The sequence below is a fragment of the Rattus norvegicus genome, chromosome 3 (genome assembly GCF_021556685.1).
Source record: "Rattus norvegicus strain SHRSP/BbbUtx chromosome 3, alternate assembly SHRSP_T2T, whole genome shotgun sequence".
NCBI lineage: Eukaryota > Metazoa > Chordata > Mammalia > Rodentia > Muridae > Rattus > Rattus norvegicus.
Window position 1 is genome coordinate 71,731,356 of NC_141536.1, and position 18,819 is coordinate 71,750,174.

General features: G+C 36.5%; 1 protein-coding gene across 1 annotated transcript; it reads right to left on the reverse strand.

Annotated features, from left to right (window-relative positions):
- Positions 1-4,295: 4,295 nt before the first annotated feature.
- On the reverse strand, positions 4,296-5,234 carry Or5aq7b (olfactory receptor family 5 subfamily AQ member 7B). Its single transcript, NM_001001055.1, is given in 1 exon segment — positions 4,296-5,234. A coding segment is annotated over 1 exon segment (939 nt).
- Positions 5,235-18,819: the final 13,585 nt, after the last annotated feature.

Below are 18,819 nucleotides of genomic sequence, written 5' to 3' on the forward strand. Positions count from 1 at the left end.
AAAACAGAAAAGGGGGAGATGTGAGGAGCTGTCCGAGGAGCTGTCCTCACAGATGTGAGGAGCTGTTCGAGGAGCTGTCCTCACATATGTGAGGAGCGGTCCTCACAAACTCCATTACAAGATGGCAACGGCATCCGGCAGAACGCACCTAGTAAAAAGGGCAATACGCAGGCGCCTGGTAACTTCCCTACTCAAAGGGACACGTACGTTTTGGTACGTCATCTGGCATAATTGGCAGCGACCAATCAGAGAGTGACACGTCCTAGGCGAGGATAGTTTCCTATGTAAGGGACGGTTATTCCTCACTCGGCGTCTCCGCATTGTAAGCTTATGCTCTCCCTCTCAAGACGCATTAAAGCTTTTCTGCAGTAGGATCCTGTGTGTGCCGCGTCGTTCCTGCTGGCGAGACGTAGCACGAGACAGAGGGTAACACCCATAAAGAAGGGGAGGGGGAGGGATTAGGGGGATGTTTGCCCAGAAACCGGGAAAGGGAATAACATTCGAAATGTAAATAAGAAATACTCAAGTTAATAAAAAAATAAAAAAATTAAAAATTAAAAAGATTTAAAAAGCGTCAACAAATGGTACCACATAAAACTGAAAAGGGTCTGTAAGTCAACAGACACTCTCAGTAGAACAAAATAGCAAGCAACAGATTCAGAAAAGATCTTAACCCATCCTACATTGATAGGGGGCTTATATCTGACAAATATCAAATAACCCAGAAGCACCTATAGAAATATTCGACATCCTGAGTCTTGAGGGAAATGCATATCAAAATAGACCCAAGGTTCTACCTTAGACCAGTCAGAACGGCTAAGAACAAATACTCATGTGACCGCAGATGCTGGTGAGGATTGGAAGAAATAAAAACACTCCTCTGTTTCTTGTGTGATTGCAAGCTGGTACAAACACTCTGAAAATGAGTCTCGGGATTCCTCAGAAAATTGGACATAGTACTACCTGAGGATCCAGCTGTAGCACTTCTGCACATACACCCAAAAGATGCTCCAATATATAACACGGACACATACTCCACTATGTTTATAGCAGCCTTATTTATAATAGCCAGAAGCTGGGAAGAACCCAGATTTCCTTCAACAGAGTGATGGATACAGAAAATATGGTTCATTTACACAATGGAGAACTACTCAGCTCTTTTTTTTTTTTTTTGGTTCTTTTTTTCGGAGCTGGGGACCGAACCCAGGGCCTTGCGCTTCCTAGGTAAGCGCTCTACCACTGTGCTAAATCCCCAGCCCCAACTCAGCTCTTAAAAACAGTGACTTCATGAAATTCTTATGGTAATGGATGGAACTAGAAAATATCATCCTGAGTGAGGTAACCCAAGTACAAAAGAATACACATGATATGCACCCACAGATATGTGGATATTAACCCAAAAGCTTGGAACACTGAAGATATAATTCACAGACCATATGAAGATAAACAAGAAGGATGACCAAAATGTGCATGCATCATTCCTTCTCAGGACGGTGAACAAAATACTCATGGGAGGAAATACAAGGGCAAAGAGTGGAGCAGACACTTAAGGAAAGGCCACACAGAGACTGCCCTATCTTGGACTCCAGCCCATATGCAGTCACCAAACCCAGTCTCTATTGCTGATGCCAAGAGGTGCTTACTGTCAGGAACCTGATATGGGCCTCCTGAGAGGCTCTGCCAGAACAGTACTGATACAGATGATTATGCTTGTAGCTCACCATCAGATTGAGCATGGGAACCCTTGATGTTAGAGAAAGTACCAAAGGAGTGGAAGGGTTTGAAACCCCATAGGAAGAACAACATTTTCAACCAACCAGACCACCACCGAGAGCTGCCAAGGACTAAATAGTCAACCAAAGGGCACACATGGAGGCACTCATGGCTCCAGCTGCATATGTAGCAGAATATTGCATTGTCTGGCATCAACAGGAAGTGAAGCCCCTTGGTCCTGTGAAGGTTTGATTCCCTAGTGTAGGGGAATGCTAGCCCACTGATGTGGGAATGGTTCGGTGTGTGGGGAACATCCTCATAGAAGCAGGGATTGGGGGCATGGGAGAGGGAGGTTCTGAAGAGGGAACCAGGAAAGATGATAACATTTGAAATGAAAATACATAAAATATCCAATAAAAATTACTATAAAACTAGGACAGATTATGATATAAAAGACAACTTACAATACATAGTGGGTATATTGAAATAGTAGGTGATAAAACATACAGGTTATATTTCTGTTTAAAGTTGTTTGGATCCCATTTGTCTTTTATTTTGTAACTTCACATCTACTGCTGGCCTGTACACAAGCTAGATGTGTCTGACTAGATACAATTATTTTTCTTGCAATATTCAATAGTGCTGAGTTATGACTTAATTCTTTGGATTATAATACTGTACTGCTTAGCTATGGAAAAGGGTTAATCACTGCCTAGAAAAAAATAAGGAATATTTAAAATGATTTTTAATAAGTACTACCGAGATTCTTGGTAAGGACAATCTGAAACTGTGTTTGAATGTTCTGAAATACTGTATAAAGACAACTGGACCTATTCAAGGCCCCTTGCTTAAAAGTTAAAAAAAATTGTTAGAGCCAGAAGAAAAAGGGATCACCAAGAAAACCACCCCTTTAGACCAACAATATTATAAGCAAAAATCATAAGAATTCACAAAGTTTGAAATAAAACGTATAAGGCCTTCACAGGTGTGAACCAGAACCTCTTCTTTATTTTAGGGCTTTCAGTTTAGTGTTTTTATGGGATTCCTGAGTGACCAAATGAGCTAAACTATGACTCTTGTATCTTCTCTTGGCTTTGTTTTTTTCTGTGCATTTATTTTGTCCAGGTGAAATATGATAGTTTCTCTTTTACTTTATATTTTATTTTGATATATTTTTAAAATGTGAATGAATGGAAGAATGAATGGATGGAAACTAAGATAATATGGTAAAATTTAAAAACTGAACTGTATGAGGAGGGAATACATGCTACAAGTGGGAATATCAGTTTATTGGTCTATATTCAGAAATAGTTGACCAGCATATAATGAAATACATTGGTTTTTTTTAAATTTATGTGCACAAATCACCAAATTAACTATTTCTGTCTCTCAATAAGAAACTAACCAGGTTCTAATGGATAGTGACTAATACAACATAATCAATTAGTATACTATGATGATAACGAAATCTAATACATTATAATTGGAGAAAGACAAGCAAACAGAAGGAAATGAATTTAACAGAATACAGAACTACAGACTCTCTCATTTACACACTTGGAAAACACCAAAACCACTAAACTATATGCTGTAAATTATGTATGTATGTATGTATGTATGTATGTATGTATGTATGTATGTGTGTATGTATGTATGTATTAGGTCTAATTCATAACTTGGAACACAAAAGTACATCTCCTACACATTCTTTCTCAGCCCCCATGTGTTCCCGTGATCTTTGATCATGTTTGTTTAGAACGCTTTGTGTATTTAATGTCTTCTATCATCTCTGGCTCTTGTAATCCTTCTGCCTTGTCTTCCCCAGTGTTCTCCAAGCGCTGAGAAGTCAAATTTGACCAAGACATCCCACATAATGGTAAGGATTCCAAGATCTCTCACACCCAAAGTATTATCTTGGTTTGGGTCTCTAAAGTTTTTCCCAACTGATTTAGTGAGAAGCCTCTTTGTGAATGGGTGATCAAGGCACTCACTTAAGACTACATATGGTGTTGTGAGGAGTATTTTTCATTGTTACCTTATTTTATCAGGACTGCAGTATTTGGTTTTACTCTTGGTCCCTGGGGTATGTCTCAGGATCTTACTTACCTAGGCATTGTCAGAAATGGATGATATCTTTACTTAAAGGGAACAAATGACTGCCAAACTGAAGAACATCTCTTCCTTCTTTATTTATCTAACAATTTTAGTTCTATCTGATAGTTAAATTATATGAACATCATTCTACACAATGCAAATATTTCCTAAAATTAGTTTATTTAAAAATTTATGTAATGAGCTTAATTTTTATGCAGCCTGTTACCATACTATTACAATTATATGCAAACTGGAATATAATTGTTTCAACTTTTACTGAAACTTTATATAGATGAAAGTAAAGGATACAAGAAAGTTATGCATTTGAAAATTTTAAGATTTCTCTGAGATAATATAATATTTAATAAATAAATATTAGTAAACTACATTTTGGTTAAATTCCATTTTACTCTCTTAAGAAACTAATACATTTTAACAATGCCAGTTTGAAGATTCACACCAAGTTTTCAGCTAAAGAAATGATGGATTCAACAGGCATTTCTCTTCCCCAACATCAACTTCTGGGCTGCTTCCTTCACATCCTTATTTCTCAGGCTGTAAATCAGAGGGTTCAACATGGGGATGACCAATGTGTAAAACACAGCAGAGACTTTTTCCTGTTCCATGGAGTACTGAGAACTTGGCTGGATGTAGCTAAATGTCAAAGATCCATAAAATAATGCCACAGCTGTCAGGTGTGAGGCACAAGTTGAGAAGGCTTTGCCTCTCCCCATAGCGGAGCGGATTCTCAGGATGGCAATGATAATGTGGATATAGGATACTATGACGATGATCAAAGTAGAAATAGCAATTATACCAGAGAAGACTAAGAGCAGTATCTCATTGATGTGTGAATCAGAGCATGCAAGCTTCAAAAGAGGAGGAACATCACAGAAGAAGTGATTCACAATGTTGGGACCACAGAAATTTAGTTTGAGTAAACCTATTGTATGAATCAAGGAATTTATGAGGCCAGTCAAGTAACTTGCAAGAATCATTTGAGTGCAGATGCTCTGTGTCATAATAACTGTATACATTAAGGGGTTTGCAATTGCCACATAGCGATCATAAGCCATCATAGACAGGAGGACTACTTCTGTGGTTGCATATGCTGCAAAAAAGAAACTCTGCAGAATACAAGCAAACAGCCTAGTAGACTTGTGTTCTGATAGGAAATTGATGATCATTTTAGGAGCAATGATAGTGGAATAGCAGATATCACAGAAGGAGAGGTTACTAAGAAAGAAGTACATTGGGGTATGAAGTTGGACATTCAACCAGATCAGGAAGATCATCCCACAATTACCCACAAGAATGATAAAATAAATTATGCAAAAAAGCAAAAAGAGAGGAACCTGCCAATTAGGATTTTCTGTTAAGCCAATCAGTATGAATTCTTTCACACCTGTAGAATTCCAAACTTCCATGCTGTCAATAGTCTACAGTTCTTGTTACAAGATAGGATCATGAGACTTAATCAATAATGAAATAAAAGGCTTTTCTTCAGAATCTGGTAGCCTTATTATGAGTGGTTGTTCTGTGTTAGATGAAGCGAAAAAAGAAATCTCGACAGTAGCCCATATGTGTGCTACTAAATCTATATAATGAGACTCAAATGGCTGTAACTTACGTATTTTGTCCCATCATCAATTATCTCAGAATAGAAAATGATAAGATAACCTTTGTTTTATCACAAAGCACTGAAATGGTAGAATTGAGATTAGAATTTAGAGAGACATACCCAACAGTCTTATTCTCCTATATGTCAGCCTTTGCCTAAATGGAATATAAACTTGATGCAGTCTTGTGACAAGGGAACTTCCAAAATTCTGTGGATAAATATTACATATTTCTCATTTGATTAATCTAAACACACTGGCTTCAATACCATGTCACATTCCCCTTTCCAGAAACCTCACCTCAAATATATTCTCACCCTTTGCCTGGATCGTGTGACTCCTGTGAGTAATTCCAGCATATTGACAGGACCTATAAAGGGTCTGGAAAAATACAGATGGATGTTTTCATGTGTTTTTTTTTCTTTTAAAATTTATTTATTAGAGTAAGTGTCATATGAGAATTTCTGCCTTCTTATTTTTGGTCAATTTTCTTTTTGCACATTGTTAGTGTTGTTTTTCAGAATTAACTATAATAATACAATCTAGAACATATATTTTGAGGAGGAAATAAATTGGTGAAACCCTAAAACCTTCAATTATCAATATATTTTCCTTACAAAAAGATAAGGTAGAACTTCGTACATATTTTAAAAATTATTTATTTTCAACACAAGAATAGTTAGTGTAAATCTCAGAGAAATAAATTATTCCTCCTTACTCAAAGAGCTGATAATATGATTTCCTTAATACTATGAGCCAGTAATTTTTTTCCTTCCTTTCTTCCTCCCTTCCTTCTTTCTTCCCTTTCATTAGTTTCCTAAGGATATTAATTTTTGATTTAATATTCCCCTTTATTATTCAGTCACAAATGTACCTCATCACAGACTTCTTAACCTCCCACCATACCATGTACACACTAAACCTTCTCTCTACCCTGTATACACAGCTCCTGCATTTTCCTTCAGATAAGTTCAGGCCTCCCAATGACATAAACCAAACAGGACACAATAAAAGGCAATGAGATTATGCATATGCCCTCACATCAAAGCTGAACTATGATAATCCAGCAGGAAGAAAAACATCCCATGGGCAGACAAGAGTCAGAGTCATGCTAGTACTCCCATAAAATCCCCAAGCCAAGATTAAAACAGAGGCAGAAGGAACACCCATTCAGGACCTGTCCCACATGTGGCCCATACATATACAGCCACCCAATTAGACAAGATGGATGAAGCAAAGAAGTGCAGGCCAATAGGAACCAGATGTAGATCTCTCCTGAGAGACACAGCAAGAATACAGCAAATACATAGGCGAATGCCAGCAGCAAACCACTGAACTGAGAACGGGACCCCCGTTGAAGGAATCAGAGAAAGGATTGAAAGAGCTTGAAGGGGTTCAAGACCCCATATGAACAACAATGCCAACCAACCAGAGCTTCCAGGGACTAAGCCACTACCCAAAGACTATACATGGACTGACCCTGGGCTCCAACCTCATAGGTAGCAATGAATGGCCCAGTAAGAGCACCAGTGGAAGGGGAAGCCCTTGGTCCTGCCAAGACTGAACCCCGAGTGAATGTAATTGTTGGGGAGAGGGCAGTAATGGGGGGAGGATGGGGAGGGGAACACACATATAAAGGGGGAGGGGGAGAGGCTTGGGGGATGTTTGCCCGGAAACCGGAAAAGGGAATAACATTCGAAATGTAAATAAGAAATACTCAACTTAATAAAAAAAAAAAATCCCCAAGCCAAAAACAAAAACAGAAACAAAAATAAAACAAACAAACAAACAAAAAAAAACAAACAAAAACAAACAATGAATTAATCAAAAAAGGCATAGTTCAAACTCATGTCTCTGGTTCTGGTCCAGCAAGGAGCCCCACCAGAGGTAGGAGATAGTTTTCTGGCAGGTATAGCCTTCCCATGGGCCTCATCACATTTTGGGTGACCTCAGGCAAAAACGAGTAACTCCCTAAAATCCCAACCACAGGCCATGCCTGCCAGAACACCATAGAGCCCTTGCGCAGCAATAGGCTTTGCCTGAGAGAAAACTAGGTAAGGAACTAACATGGAGCTCCCTGAATATCTTGCTGTCCTTGGGTAGACAACTCCCATCCACCTATGCCTGAGAGTTGACAAAATAGGTTCCATATGCTATCACAAGTCCCACTTCCTTTCTTATCACCCTATCCCAGTGTTGATGAGCAGACACTCCTTACCGGGTTTCTAGGATTACTCTAGCCTTCAACTTAGAGTTGACCCCTGCTGATAAGAGGCCACACTAATAACCAGAATCAGTTCCTGCCCACAAATCAGGTAGTCGACCCTATGCTCAACTACCGGTTACACCAACTAGAAGACCAAAAAGAAAACAGAAATCACGGAGCAAGGCACCTACCCATCAAAGACAAACCCAGACTGCTATCAAGACCTATAATCATCACACACCAGATGCTTAATTGCCAGCTTAAGCACACAGTTGACCATAACCATATATCACCTCCTTTATGAAAAGATGGAGCATGTAAATCATCAACATATTGTCTTCAAAGAGATGATATCTTTCTAGAAAAATATATCTATCGATATAAGAAAATATAATAACTAGCAGAATTAAGAGTATGACAGGGAATAGAAACAAATGTTAAGTGTTATATTATAAATGGTATTAATTTCCTATTTTATTTCAGGTTCTACAGGAATTCACTGAAAAATCAGTGGCTTAAAGTAACAAATATTCCTTTACCTACCCTGTGGAAAAAGGAAGCATGGCACTATTTGATTTTCTAAGTGGAATCTACATAACTACAAGGCTATACTCCTATTAAAGGCCCTAAGAGAGGAAGAATTTTTGTCATCCAGTGCCCTGTTTTGAGCCTCAGATGATTATGTTTGCAGAACCTGACTCTTTCTTCTAGGAAATGAATAAAATGTTCCCAGCCTTGATCACTGTGCTTCCTTCCTTTCTCAGAGTGAAAGGGCAACAGAATTATGTATAAATCCTCCTTTCATAATCCAATGTAATCTTTGTCTCATAGTATTGCTCTGATTCACATGTCAAAGTTCTGTTTTTCCTTATGTGATAGCATTTATGGATCCTAAATCCATTGAGATTTAAAGAATAAGAGGAAGCATCATTCAGTCTGTATCATGCAACATATCCAAAGAAGGACTGATCAAAAATTCATGATCAAGAAATTTAATGAAATATTCAGGTGTGTAAAAAAAAGTGAAGTGATCCAATAAAATAATACACTACATTTAACAACTACAGTAGAATTTTCTGTAATAGAGACAGTTCTAAATATTTTTTAAAGAAAATGAAAATATTTTTTAATGAAAAAAAAAGCAAGAGTAAATACTGAGGATTAAAGGTATTGTTTCTGTGGTCATTGAAATGTGACCACAATGAGATTGGGAAAATATTTGCATGAGATATCACAGATCAGAAATTTCATATTTCAAGCTTACAGAAGTATTTTGTTTTCCACACTCTCTTTTACCATTTTGTATTTTTACTATGTATAAAAATATAATTTTTCATAAAATGGATGTTTTTACTCAAATAAACTCCTGTATTGAATTTTACAAATGAATGTAAATTCATCTGTTTTATCTGGGGAGTGTGTTTACATCATTAAGCACAGTATTTTACAATCTGTTTAATACATCATTTATTTATGGCAGTAGGTGAGGAATTTGAGACATCAGTAAAATAATTTCCTTTACTAGTCCAGATATAGGTACGCCTTCCATACACTTCTACATTGATATATATTGATGCAGCAACATTGAAGTGATCAGCACAAGCCTAGACTCTTAAAATGTAGAAATGTACCTTAATCACAGTCTATGTTCTCTATCAGTGGCCTTAGGAAGAATAGTGAATCCAATTTCTCAATATCCTATGGACAAAAAAGATGCATTTTAAACATCAATTTTTTTTTAATTTTTTTAAAATTTTCTGAGATTATAATGTACTATAATCATTCCCCCTCCCTTTCCTCTCTTTCAATCCTCCTATATACCCAGCTTGTTCTCTATCAAATCCATGGCCTGTTTTCAACTTATTGTTGTTATGTATGTAGGCACATAAACATACATTCCTAAATATATAAATCCAACTACCCCAGTCCATAGAATGTTACAGTCCCTCTTTTGAACATCTGTATATTTTTCTTAAATCCATATCCCCAAATGAAAACCAAAGACATCACCTTGTATAATACTACCAGTTAATACCAAAGACCTATTCACAAACACACACAGAAAGAGAGAGAGAGAGAGAAAAGGAGAGAAGGGGGGAGGGAGATGGGGGAGGGGGAGAATGAAGTGGAAAGTTTGATTATGTCTGAACTTTCATATTGTATGTGAAAAGATGATTTGATTGGTGATTACCTCAATACAAGCAGAGAAAAGCATGTGTGGTGACAGTATGCTTAAGTTCGATGTATGGCATTATCCACTAAGCTCAAAGTAGAAAATGATGAATACAGAAATTTATCATCATCCCTCAATATATGGAGAACCTCTGTGATGTCATAATTATAACTAGAAACTAGAACCTAGTGCACTGGAACCTAAGTGCCTCTACATTAAACTTGGGGCTTTTCTCTACTTGACCTGGTCCTCTTGACAGAAATAAAGGGCTGATTCACAACACTAATAACTGTAGTGTTCTGTCCTCAAAAAATTTACTTCTAAAAAAACATTCATTTTGATTTGAAACCGTCATCTAACCAGGCTGATGTATCATTACAAATAAACCTGTTTAAAAGAATGAGTACAGAATACCCAAGACAGAGTTCACAGAACTCAAAAAGGTTAACAGGATGAAGGGCCCAAGTAAGGATGCCACAGTTCTACTTGAGAGGGAGAAGAAAGCAACCACAAAGTGAGAGGGAGTGAAGGACATGGGAGGGAAAGGGGATGGGGTTGCGGTGACAGAGGAACATGATCTGGTGTGGGGTGGGAGAAAAGGATGGAAGCCTTGAGGACCAGCACAAAAACAGGCGACCTTGGGAGAGGGAGGTTGGGAAGACCCTATAGAATGTACCAAAGGCCTGGAAAGTGACAGATTCTTAGGACTCAAAGAGGGTAATCATAGATGAAAGGCCCTACATGGAGGGAGAGAACTTATTGAACCCATCTCCAGCAGAAAGACAGGGCACCAAGTGACGGATGGGGTTGCAATCTCACAGCCAAATCTCTGACCCATAATTTTTCCTTTCTGAAAGAAATGCAAGGATTGAAATGGAGAATAGCCTGAGGAAAAGAAGGTCCAGCAACAAGTCCAAAGGATAATCCAGCTCAAGCAGAGGCCCTGAGGCCTGACACTATTACTGGGGCTATGGAAAACTCAGAAAAAAGGACATATCATGACTGTCCCCTGAAAGACCCAAGAGGCAGTTAGATGAAAGGGTCATTTGCAGATACGTGTATCCAACCAAAGAACAGAAGTTGTTGACCCCTCTGGTTCAATTAAAGAAAAGCTGGAGGAAGCTAAGGAGGAGAGCAACCCTGTAGGGGGAGCAGTGATCTCAATTAACCTGGACCCGTGAGTTCTCTTAGACACTGGATCACCAAACAGGCAGCATACACCAGCTGAGATGAGGCCTCCAACACAAATATAGCAGAGGACTCCTGGGTCTGGGTTCAGTTAGAGAAGAAGCACCTAATACTCAAGAGACTGGAGGCCCCAGGAAGTTTAGAGGTCTGGTAGGGTGGGCAGGGTGGGGACATCCTTGTGTAGAAGGGAGGAGTTGGGAGGTATGGGATGTGAAACCCTTGAGTGATGTACTATGAGCGGAATAAAATCTGGAGTATAAAAATTAATTAATTAACTTTTAAAAAGAATATAGAATTCCTTCATAGCTGCTTTATTATTCCAGAACAAAAATCAGAATGCATGTTCATTGATGAAGAAGAACACAGTGAGAGTAGATAGAACCATTGAATGTTTTTCACTAGAGTTAAAAAAGAAATCCAGAAAATCTTATTTAAAGAGCTAATGAGTATCAACAAGTTATTACCTTCATAAGCAGGGACAGAGCTGTTCAAGCAATTAGACATATAACCTCAAAATATATGAGCAAGTTGACATGTATTTATCAAAACTATTTTATAAAGTATGTGTGTGTGATTAATATACTATTCATGTTTTAAACTTAAAAAAATAACTATATTATACATGAAATATTTTATATATATTCAAAATTATGTCAATTTAGGTTTATAGACATAAAAACAATACATATTTACTACTTAATACTTGAAAATTTAAAAAAATGAAGAAAAATATTACATAACATTTATGGTATTATAGAATTTAACACTGTGACTAAATAAACTTTTAAGTCCTATAATCAGTATCAATAAAAGAAAGTAAATGAGACAAAACTACAAATTACATCATGGGGAAGAAGTGAGCAGCTGTTGACAAAGACTCTGAGTGCTCCTAAAATCAACTTCAGAACCTTGGGTTATCACACTCTTCCAACCTCTGTGCTCACATACACATGTGATTCACTTACATGCATACATAAATAAAATAATTCTGTTTTTAAAAAGTAAAAAATAAAGTCAGAACTATGAACATTCACTAGGATGTAAAAACAAAGGGAAGGAAATAGAAAATAATTCTTAGACTGAAATTCTTAAAAAATGCATATTAAATTGTTTTTAAGTTCTGTTTTTTTATAAAAATTATAAAAATATGTAAAAAATGTTTTGAGAACAATTGGCCAAAATTCTAGTTCATTTTTCAATAAATATATACAAATTTTTCTGAAAAAATAAGTTGTGTTATTTTATTAAATTGGTAATAAATCATGTATATTATATATAAATTGATATATATTGTCTTGTCCTTAAACTTGTGGTGTTTAAATATATTTAAAGGAATCCATGAATATAATATTAAATGCACAGTTGTACTTACAATATTCAGCAAAATGTGTAACAATAAAATTAATACATTTGTTCAATATGTAAATAACATATTCAAAAACCTTAATATATAAATAAACATATAAATATATTAATGTAAATGAATAAAATTTAAATAGTGCTCTTGTCTATTAGATATGATTTGAAATATATAGAGAGAACAAACCTACAAGTTAGAACATAATGCTTTATATTCTTGACTGTGTTGTTTCTTCAGTTGGACAGATGGCAATGAGCTTCCATTAGTGTTCAGGAAAATGTCAAAATCTTTAAATATAAACTGAGCACTTACAACTTGCTAAAGCTTGAAGCAGCAACACATCTGGCACCTTTTACTTGATGATAATATAAGAATGAACATTATATAGAGACCTGGCTTTTATAAATCTTTAAGGACTTATTATTTGGAAGAAGGTTGCTGATGGTAGTTTCTACTCTATGGGGGAAACACTCTGTAACCCCTTGTGTGTGTGTGTGTGTCTCTGTGTGTGTGTGTGTGTGTGTGTGTGTGTGTGTGTGTGTGTGCATAAGTCTCAGCTGTCCACAGGATCGTCATTAGCATTTTTCTTATATCCCAAGTGTGAAACTAACCAGAAAACTGTCAGACCTTCTGGTGTCTAGTCAGTTGATAATTCTTCCTGCTAGAATGAAAAAGTAAAATGCTATCCTTCACATACATCTTAAAATCATCTGGAACATTCTATAAAGCATCTTGTTTTAATGGTCAATAAAGACATGGCAAGAAGAAGCAGGTGTTGAGAACAAAGATATTGTAATTCTATGTACATCACTTGAAAGATTGTTAAAAATGTTCTGGTAATAAAGTAACTTAAATTGAAACAAATGTCTCCAAAATTACTGTAGGTATACATGTATTTCCTATAAATGTTCATTCTTATTTTGACACCAAATAAAGCATTTCATCAACATACTCTAAAATCTTCAGTGGTGACTCTTTTGAGATGCGTTACACTATATAAAATCATAAAATTTTCACTAGTTTGCAAATACATTGTTGTTTAATTTTCATAAGCTACAAATGAGGAAGATCAGAAACATACTTTAAATTTTACTTCCCTGGATACCACATAACATGTAATTTTATATTATTGTTCTCCTTTACTTGTATAATTGATAAATAGCACTTTGAAATATGATAATTGTTTAAATTGAAAAAAGAATTTGGAACAGCTAATAAATTCCAGTTCATTCTAAAAATAAGAATCACACATATTGGAAAATTTTGGCAAAATTAAAAATATGTATGATAATATTCAATAGCATATTCAGTCTTCCCTTCTTGAAAGTATGTCTAAAATTACATATATTTTAGCTTTTATAATGTCTAGTACCATCAGATATTATTATATAAAATATCGTACCCTTTCCAGATCTTACCGTACTGATCTAGAATGTTTGGTTTTATATCCTTAGCTATAGCAAATTGTGTGTGTGTGTGTGTGTGTGTGTGTGTGTGTGTGTGTTTGTACTACTCAGCTATTAAAAGCAATGACTTCATGACATTCATAGACAAATGGATTCAACTAGAAAATATCATTTTAAGTGAGGTAACACAATCACAAAAAACACACATGTTATACATTCACTAATAAGTGGTTATTATCCCAAAAGCTTGGATTACCCAAAATACAATCCACAGACCACATAAAGCTCAAGAAGAGGGACTATCAAAGTGTGAATGCTTCAGTCCTTCATAGAGAGGGAAAAAACATATTCATACAGGAGATACGAAGACAAAGTTTGGACCTGAGACTGAAGAAAATGTCATACAGAGACTGCCCCACATGGGGATCCAGCCCATATATATATATATTTATTTCCACCAAACCCAGACAATATTGTTGATGTCAAGAAGTGCATGCTGACAGGAGCCTGGTATTACTATCTCCTGAAAGGTTCTGCCAGAGCATGAAAAATACAGAGGCAAATCCTAGCAGCTAACCATTGAACTGAGAATGGAGTCCCTATTGGAGGAGTTAGAGAAAGGATTGAAGGAGCTGAAGGGGTTTGAAAGCCCATAAGAACAACACTACCAACCAACCAGGCTCCAGGAACTAAAACAACATCCAAAGAATTCACATAGACAGACCCATGGTTCCAGCTGCATATATAGCAGAGAATGGCCTTGTTGGGCGTCAATGGGTGGAGAAGCCCTTGGTCCTGCCAAGGCTCAATGCCCCAGTATACTGGAATGCCAGAACAGGGAGGCAGGAAGGAGAGGATATGTGAGTAGGGAAATACCCTCAGAGAAGAAGCGGGGGTTGGGGAGGTCATGAAGGATACGGTGTCTATGGACAAGAAACTGGGAAAGGGAATAACATTGAAATGGAAATTTAAAAATATCCAAAAACTATTCTTATGGTATTTTGATGGGGAAGTTCTTGTTGAACAGCTATTTCAATTGTTTGGTTAGAATCACACCAAGATATTTTTATATCATTTTTGACTATTGTGAGTGGTGTCATTTCCCTAATTTTTTCTTAACACATTTGTCTTTTGAAAAGAGGAAAGCTAGCTACTGGTTTGCTTAAGTTAATTTTATATCCATGCACTTTGCTGAAGTTATCAGCTGTAGGAGTTCTCTGGTGGAATTTTTGGGGTAACTTAAGTATACTAGCATATCATTTGCAAATAGTAATATTTTGACTTCTTCCCTTCCAATTTGTATGATTTTCAAATCCTTTTGTTGTCCAATTGCTCTGGCTAGGAATTCAAGTATTAAATTGAATAGATAGGGAGTCGGCAGTATTTATTAATCCCTGATTTTAGTGGAATTGCTTCAACTTTGATGTTGGCTACTATATATTGCTCTTTAAGTATGGGCCTTGAATTTCATATCGTTCTAAGTCATTTTACATGAAGTGGTGTTGAATTTTGTCAAATGATTTTTTAACATCTAATGAGATGGTCATGTGCTTTATTCCCCATTTGGGTTCGTTTATATAGTAGATTACATTAATGGATTTCCATATATTGAACCATCCCTGCATCCCCAGGATGAAGCCTATTTGATCATGATGGATGATCATTTTGATGTGTTCTTGGATTCTGTTTGCAAGGATTTTATTGAGTATTTTTGCATCAATTTTCATGAGGGAATTTGGTCTGAGGTTCTCTTTCTTTGTAGGGTCTTTGTGTGGTTTAGATATAAGCAGAATATTGGCTTCAATGAATGAATTAGGTAGTGTTCCTTCTTTCTATTCTGTGCAGGAATTTGGAGAGTACTGATATTAGGTCTTATGTAAAGTTCTGGTAGAATTCTGCACTAAATTAATCTGGTCCTGGACTTTTTTGTTTAGGAGACTTTTAATAACTGTTTCTATTTCTTTAAGAGTTATGGTACTGTTTTGATAGTTTATCTGATCCTGATTTAACTTTGGGACCTGGTATCTTTGTAGAAAATTGTCTATTTCATCCAGATATTCCAGTTTGTTAAGTATAGGATTGTGTAGGAGGATCTGATGATATTTTGGATTTCATCCATTTCAGTTATTTTGTGTCCCTTTTCATTTCTGGTGCTTTTAATTTGGATACTCTCTAATTGCCCTCCGGTTAGTCTGGCTAAGGGTTTATCTATCTTGTTGATTTTTTCAAAAAATCAGCTCCTGGTTTTATTGATTCTTTAAATAGTTTTATTTGTTTGTTTGTTTGTTTGTTTGTACTTGGTTTATTTTAGCGCTGAGTTTGATTATTTCCTGCTGTCTGCTCCTCTTGGGTATATTTACTTCATTTTGTTTTAGGTCTTTCAGGTATGCTGTCAAGCTGCTCTTGAATGCTCTATCCAGTTTCTTTTTGGAGGCACTCAGAACTGTGGGTTTTCCTCTTAGCACTACTTTCATTTTGTTCTATAAGTTTGGGTATGTTGTTTGTTCATTTTCATTAAATTCTAAAACATATTTAAATTTTAATTTATTTCTTCACCAAGTTATCATTGAGCAAAGCATTGTTCAACTTCCATGTGTATGTGGGTTTTCTGTCATTTTGGTTTTTATTGAAGACCAGCCTTAGGCTGTGGTTCTCTGATAGGATTTGTGGGACTGTTTCAGTATTCTTGTATCTGTTGAGATCTCTTATAGGTCACTTTTGTAAAAGGTATCATGAGTTGTTTAGAAGAACGTATTTCCTTTTCTTTTAGGATGAAATGTCATGTAGATATCTGTCAAATCCATTTTGTTCATAACTTCAGTTAGTTTCTCTGTGTCCTTGTTCAGGTTCTGTTTCCCTCATCTGTCCATTGCTGGGAGTGTGGTGTTGAAGTCTCCCACTATTATAGTCTGAGATGCAATGTGTAATCTGATCTTAGTAAAGTTTCTTTTATGAATTTCGATGCCCTTGCGTTTGGAGCATAAATATTCAGGATTGAGAGTTCATATTGGTGGATTTTTCCTTTGATGAATATAAAATGTCCTTCCTTATCTTTTTTGATAGATTTTGGTTGAAAGTCGATATTATTGGATAGTAGAATGGCTATTCCAGCTTGTTTCTTGGGACCATTTGCTTGGAAAGTTGTCGACCAGCTATTTACTCTGAGGTAGTGTCTGCCTTTGTCTCTGTTTTGTGTTTCCTCTATGCAGAAAAATGCTGGGTGCTCTTTAACTATCCAGTTTGTTAGTCTATGTCTTTTTATTGGCGAATTGAATCCATTGATATTGAGAGATATTAAGGAATAGTGATTGTTGTTTCCTGTTATTTTTGTTATTAGAGGTGGAATTATGTTTGTGTGTCTCTCTTCATTTGGATTTGTTGCAAACCCAAAGATTACTTTCTTGCTAGTTTTTTTATGGTGTAGTCTTCCCCCTTGTGTTGTAGTTTTCCACCTATTATCCTTTGTATGACTCTATTTGTAGAAAGATATTGTGTAAATTTAGTTTTGTCGTGGAATATCTTGGTTTCTCCATCTATGTCAATTGGGAACTTTTCTGGATATAGTAGCTTGGGCTGGCATTTGTGTTCTCTTAGGACCTGTATGGCATCTTCCCAGGATCTTCTAGCTTTTAGTGTCTTTGGTTAGAAGTCTGGTATAATTTGATAGTACTACCTTTATATATTACTTGAACTTTTTCCCTTATTGCTTTTAATCTTCTTTCCTGTTTTGTGTATTTAGTGTCTTGATTATTATTATGTGTTCAATTCCTTCACCTGTTTGATTGTGTCTTCCTTTAATTCTTTTTTTTTTTTGGTTCTTTTTTTCGGAGCTGGGGACAGAATCCAGGGCCTTGCGCTTCCTAGGCAAGAGCTCTACCACTGAGCTAAATCCCCAACACCCTTCCTTTAATTCTTTAAGGGAATTTTGTGTGTCCTCTTTAAGGGCTCCTACTTGTTTCCCTGTGTTTTCCTGTATTTCTTTAAGAGAGTTTTTTTTTTGTCCTTCTCACAGTCCTCTATCATCATCATGAGATGTGATTTTAAATCCAAATTGTGCCTTTGTGGTGTGTGTTGGGGTATCTAGGACTTGATATAGTGGGAGAAGTAGGTTCCAATGATGCCTAGTAACCTTGGTTTCAGTTGCTTATGTTCTTGTGCTTGCCTCTTAGTATTTGATTATCTCTGATGTTAGTTATTCTTGATATTTCTGATTGGAGACTGCTCCTTCTGTGTGCCTCTGATCCTGTGATCTTCAATATTTCCTGGTTGAATTTGGTTCCAGAGAGCTGTGACACAGAGTTCACTGTGGGGCACAGATGGAGACTGGAAGGATCAAGGCCCCAGTTGCTCCACAATTCCTGAGCCCTGTGGTCTCCTAGCAATTCCCTCTTTGGCCATTTAGAAGAGAAAATAATTTCTTCTCACCCATGGTCTTAGGAGTGACAGCACTCCTCAGAGAGCAGCTCTCTCCAGGCAGTATTTTAATATGGAAAGCTGTTTGTGCCACAGTGTTAACTAACTCTGCAGCACTGATAGAGACCCCAAATATTATCTTAACCAAGTAATCTAGTTTGGATTTTCGTGCTTTGAAAAACACTGTGACTAAAAGAAACATGAGTATGAAAGGGCTTATTTCAATTTATAGGAAACAGTCTATTATCACAGAAGTCAAAGCAAAAATTTGAGGAAGGAGCTTGAAGCTGAAACCATTGAAGTCATTGCTCATTGGCTTGCTTTCAGGTGTGCAAGCAGCTAACTTTCTTACATGGCATCGTTTTTCCTGCCTAGTAATAGGGCTATCTATAGTGGTTGACCATCTTACATTCTTGAGCACCAGTGAAATGTCTCACAGACATATCTCCAGGATAATCAGATGAGTACAATATTTAAATTCCTTCCCTTTCAATGGGATAGTCAAGTTGACAAGGCAGATTATTCATAACAACTCTACCACCTGACAACTTGCTATAAATCTATCAGTTGAACAATAACCCTTCCTTAACCCCAAGATCTTTGGGTATCCCAATATAAAACATAGTCAACTTTAAAAGTCTCACATT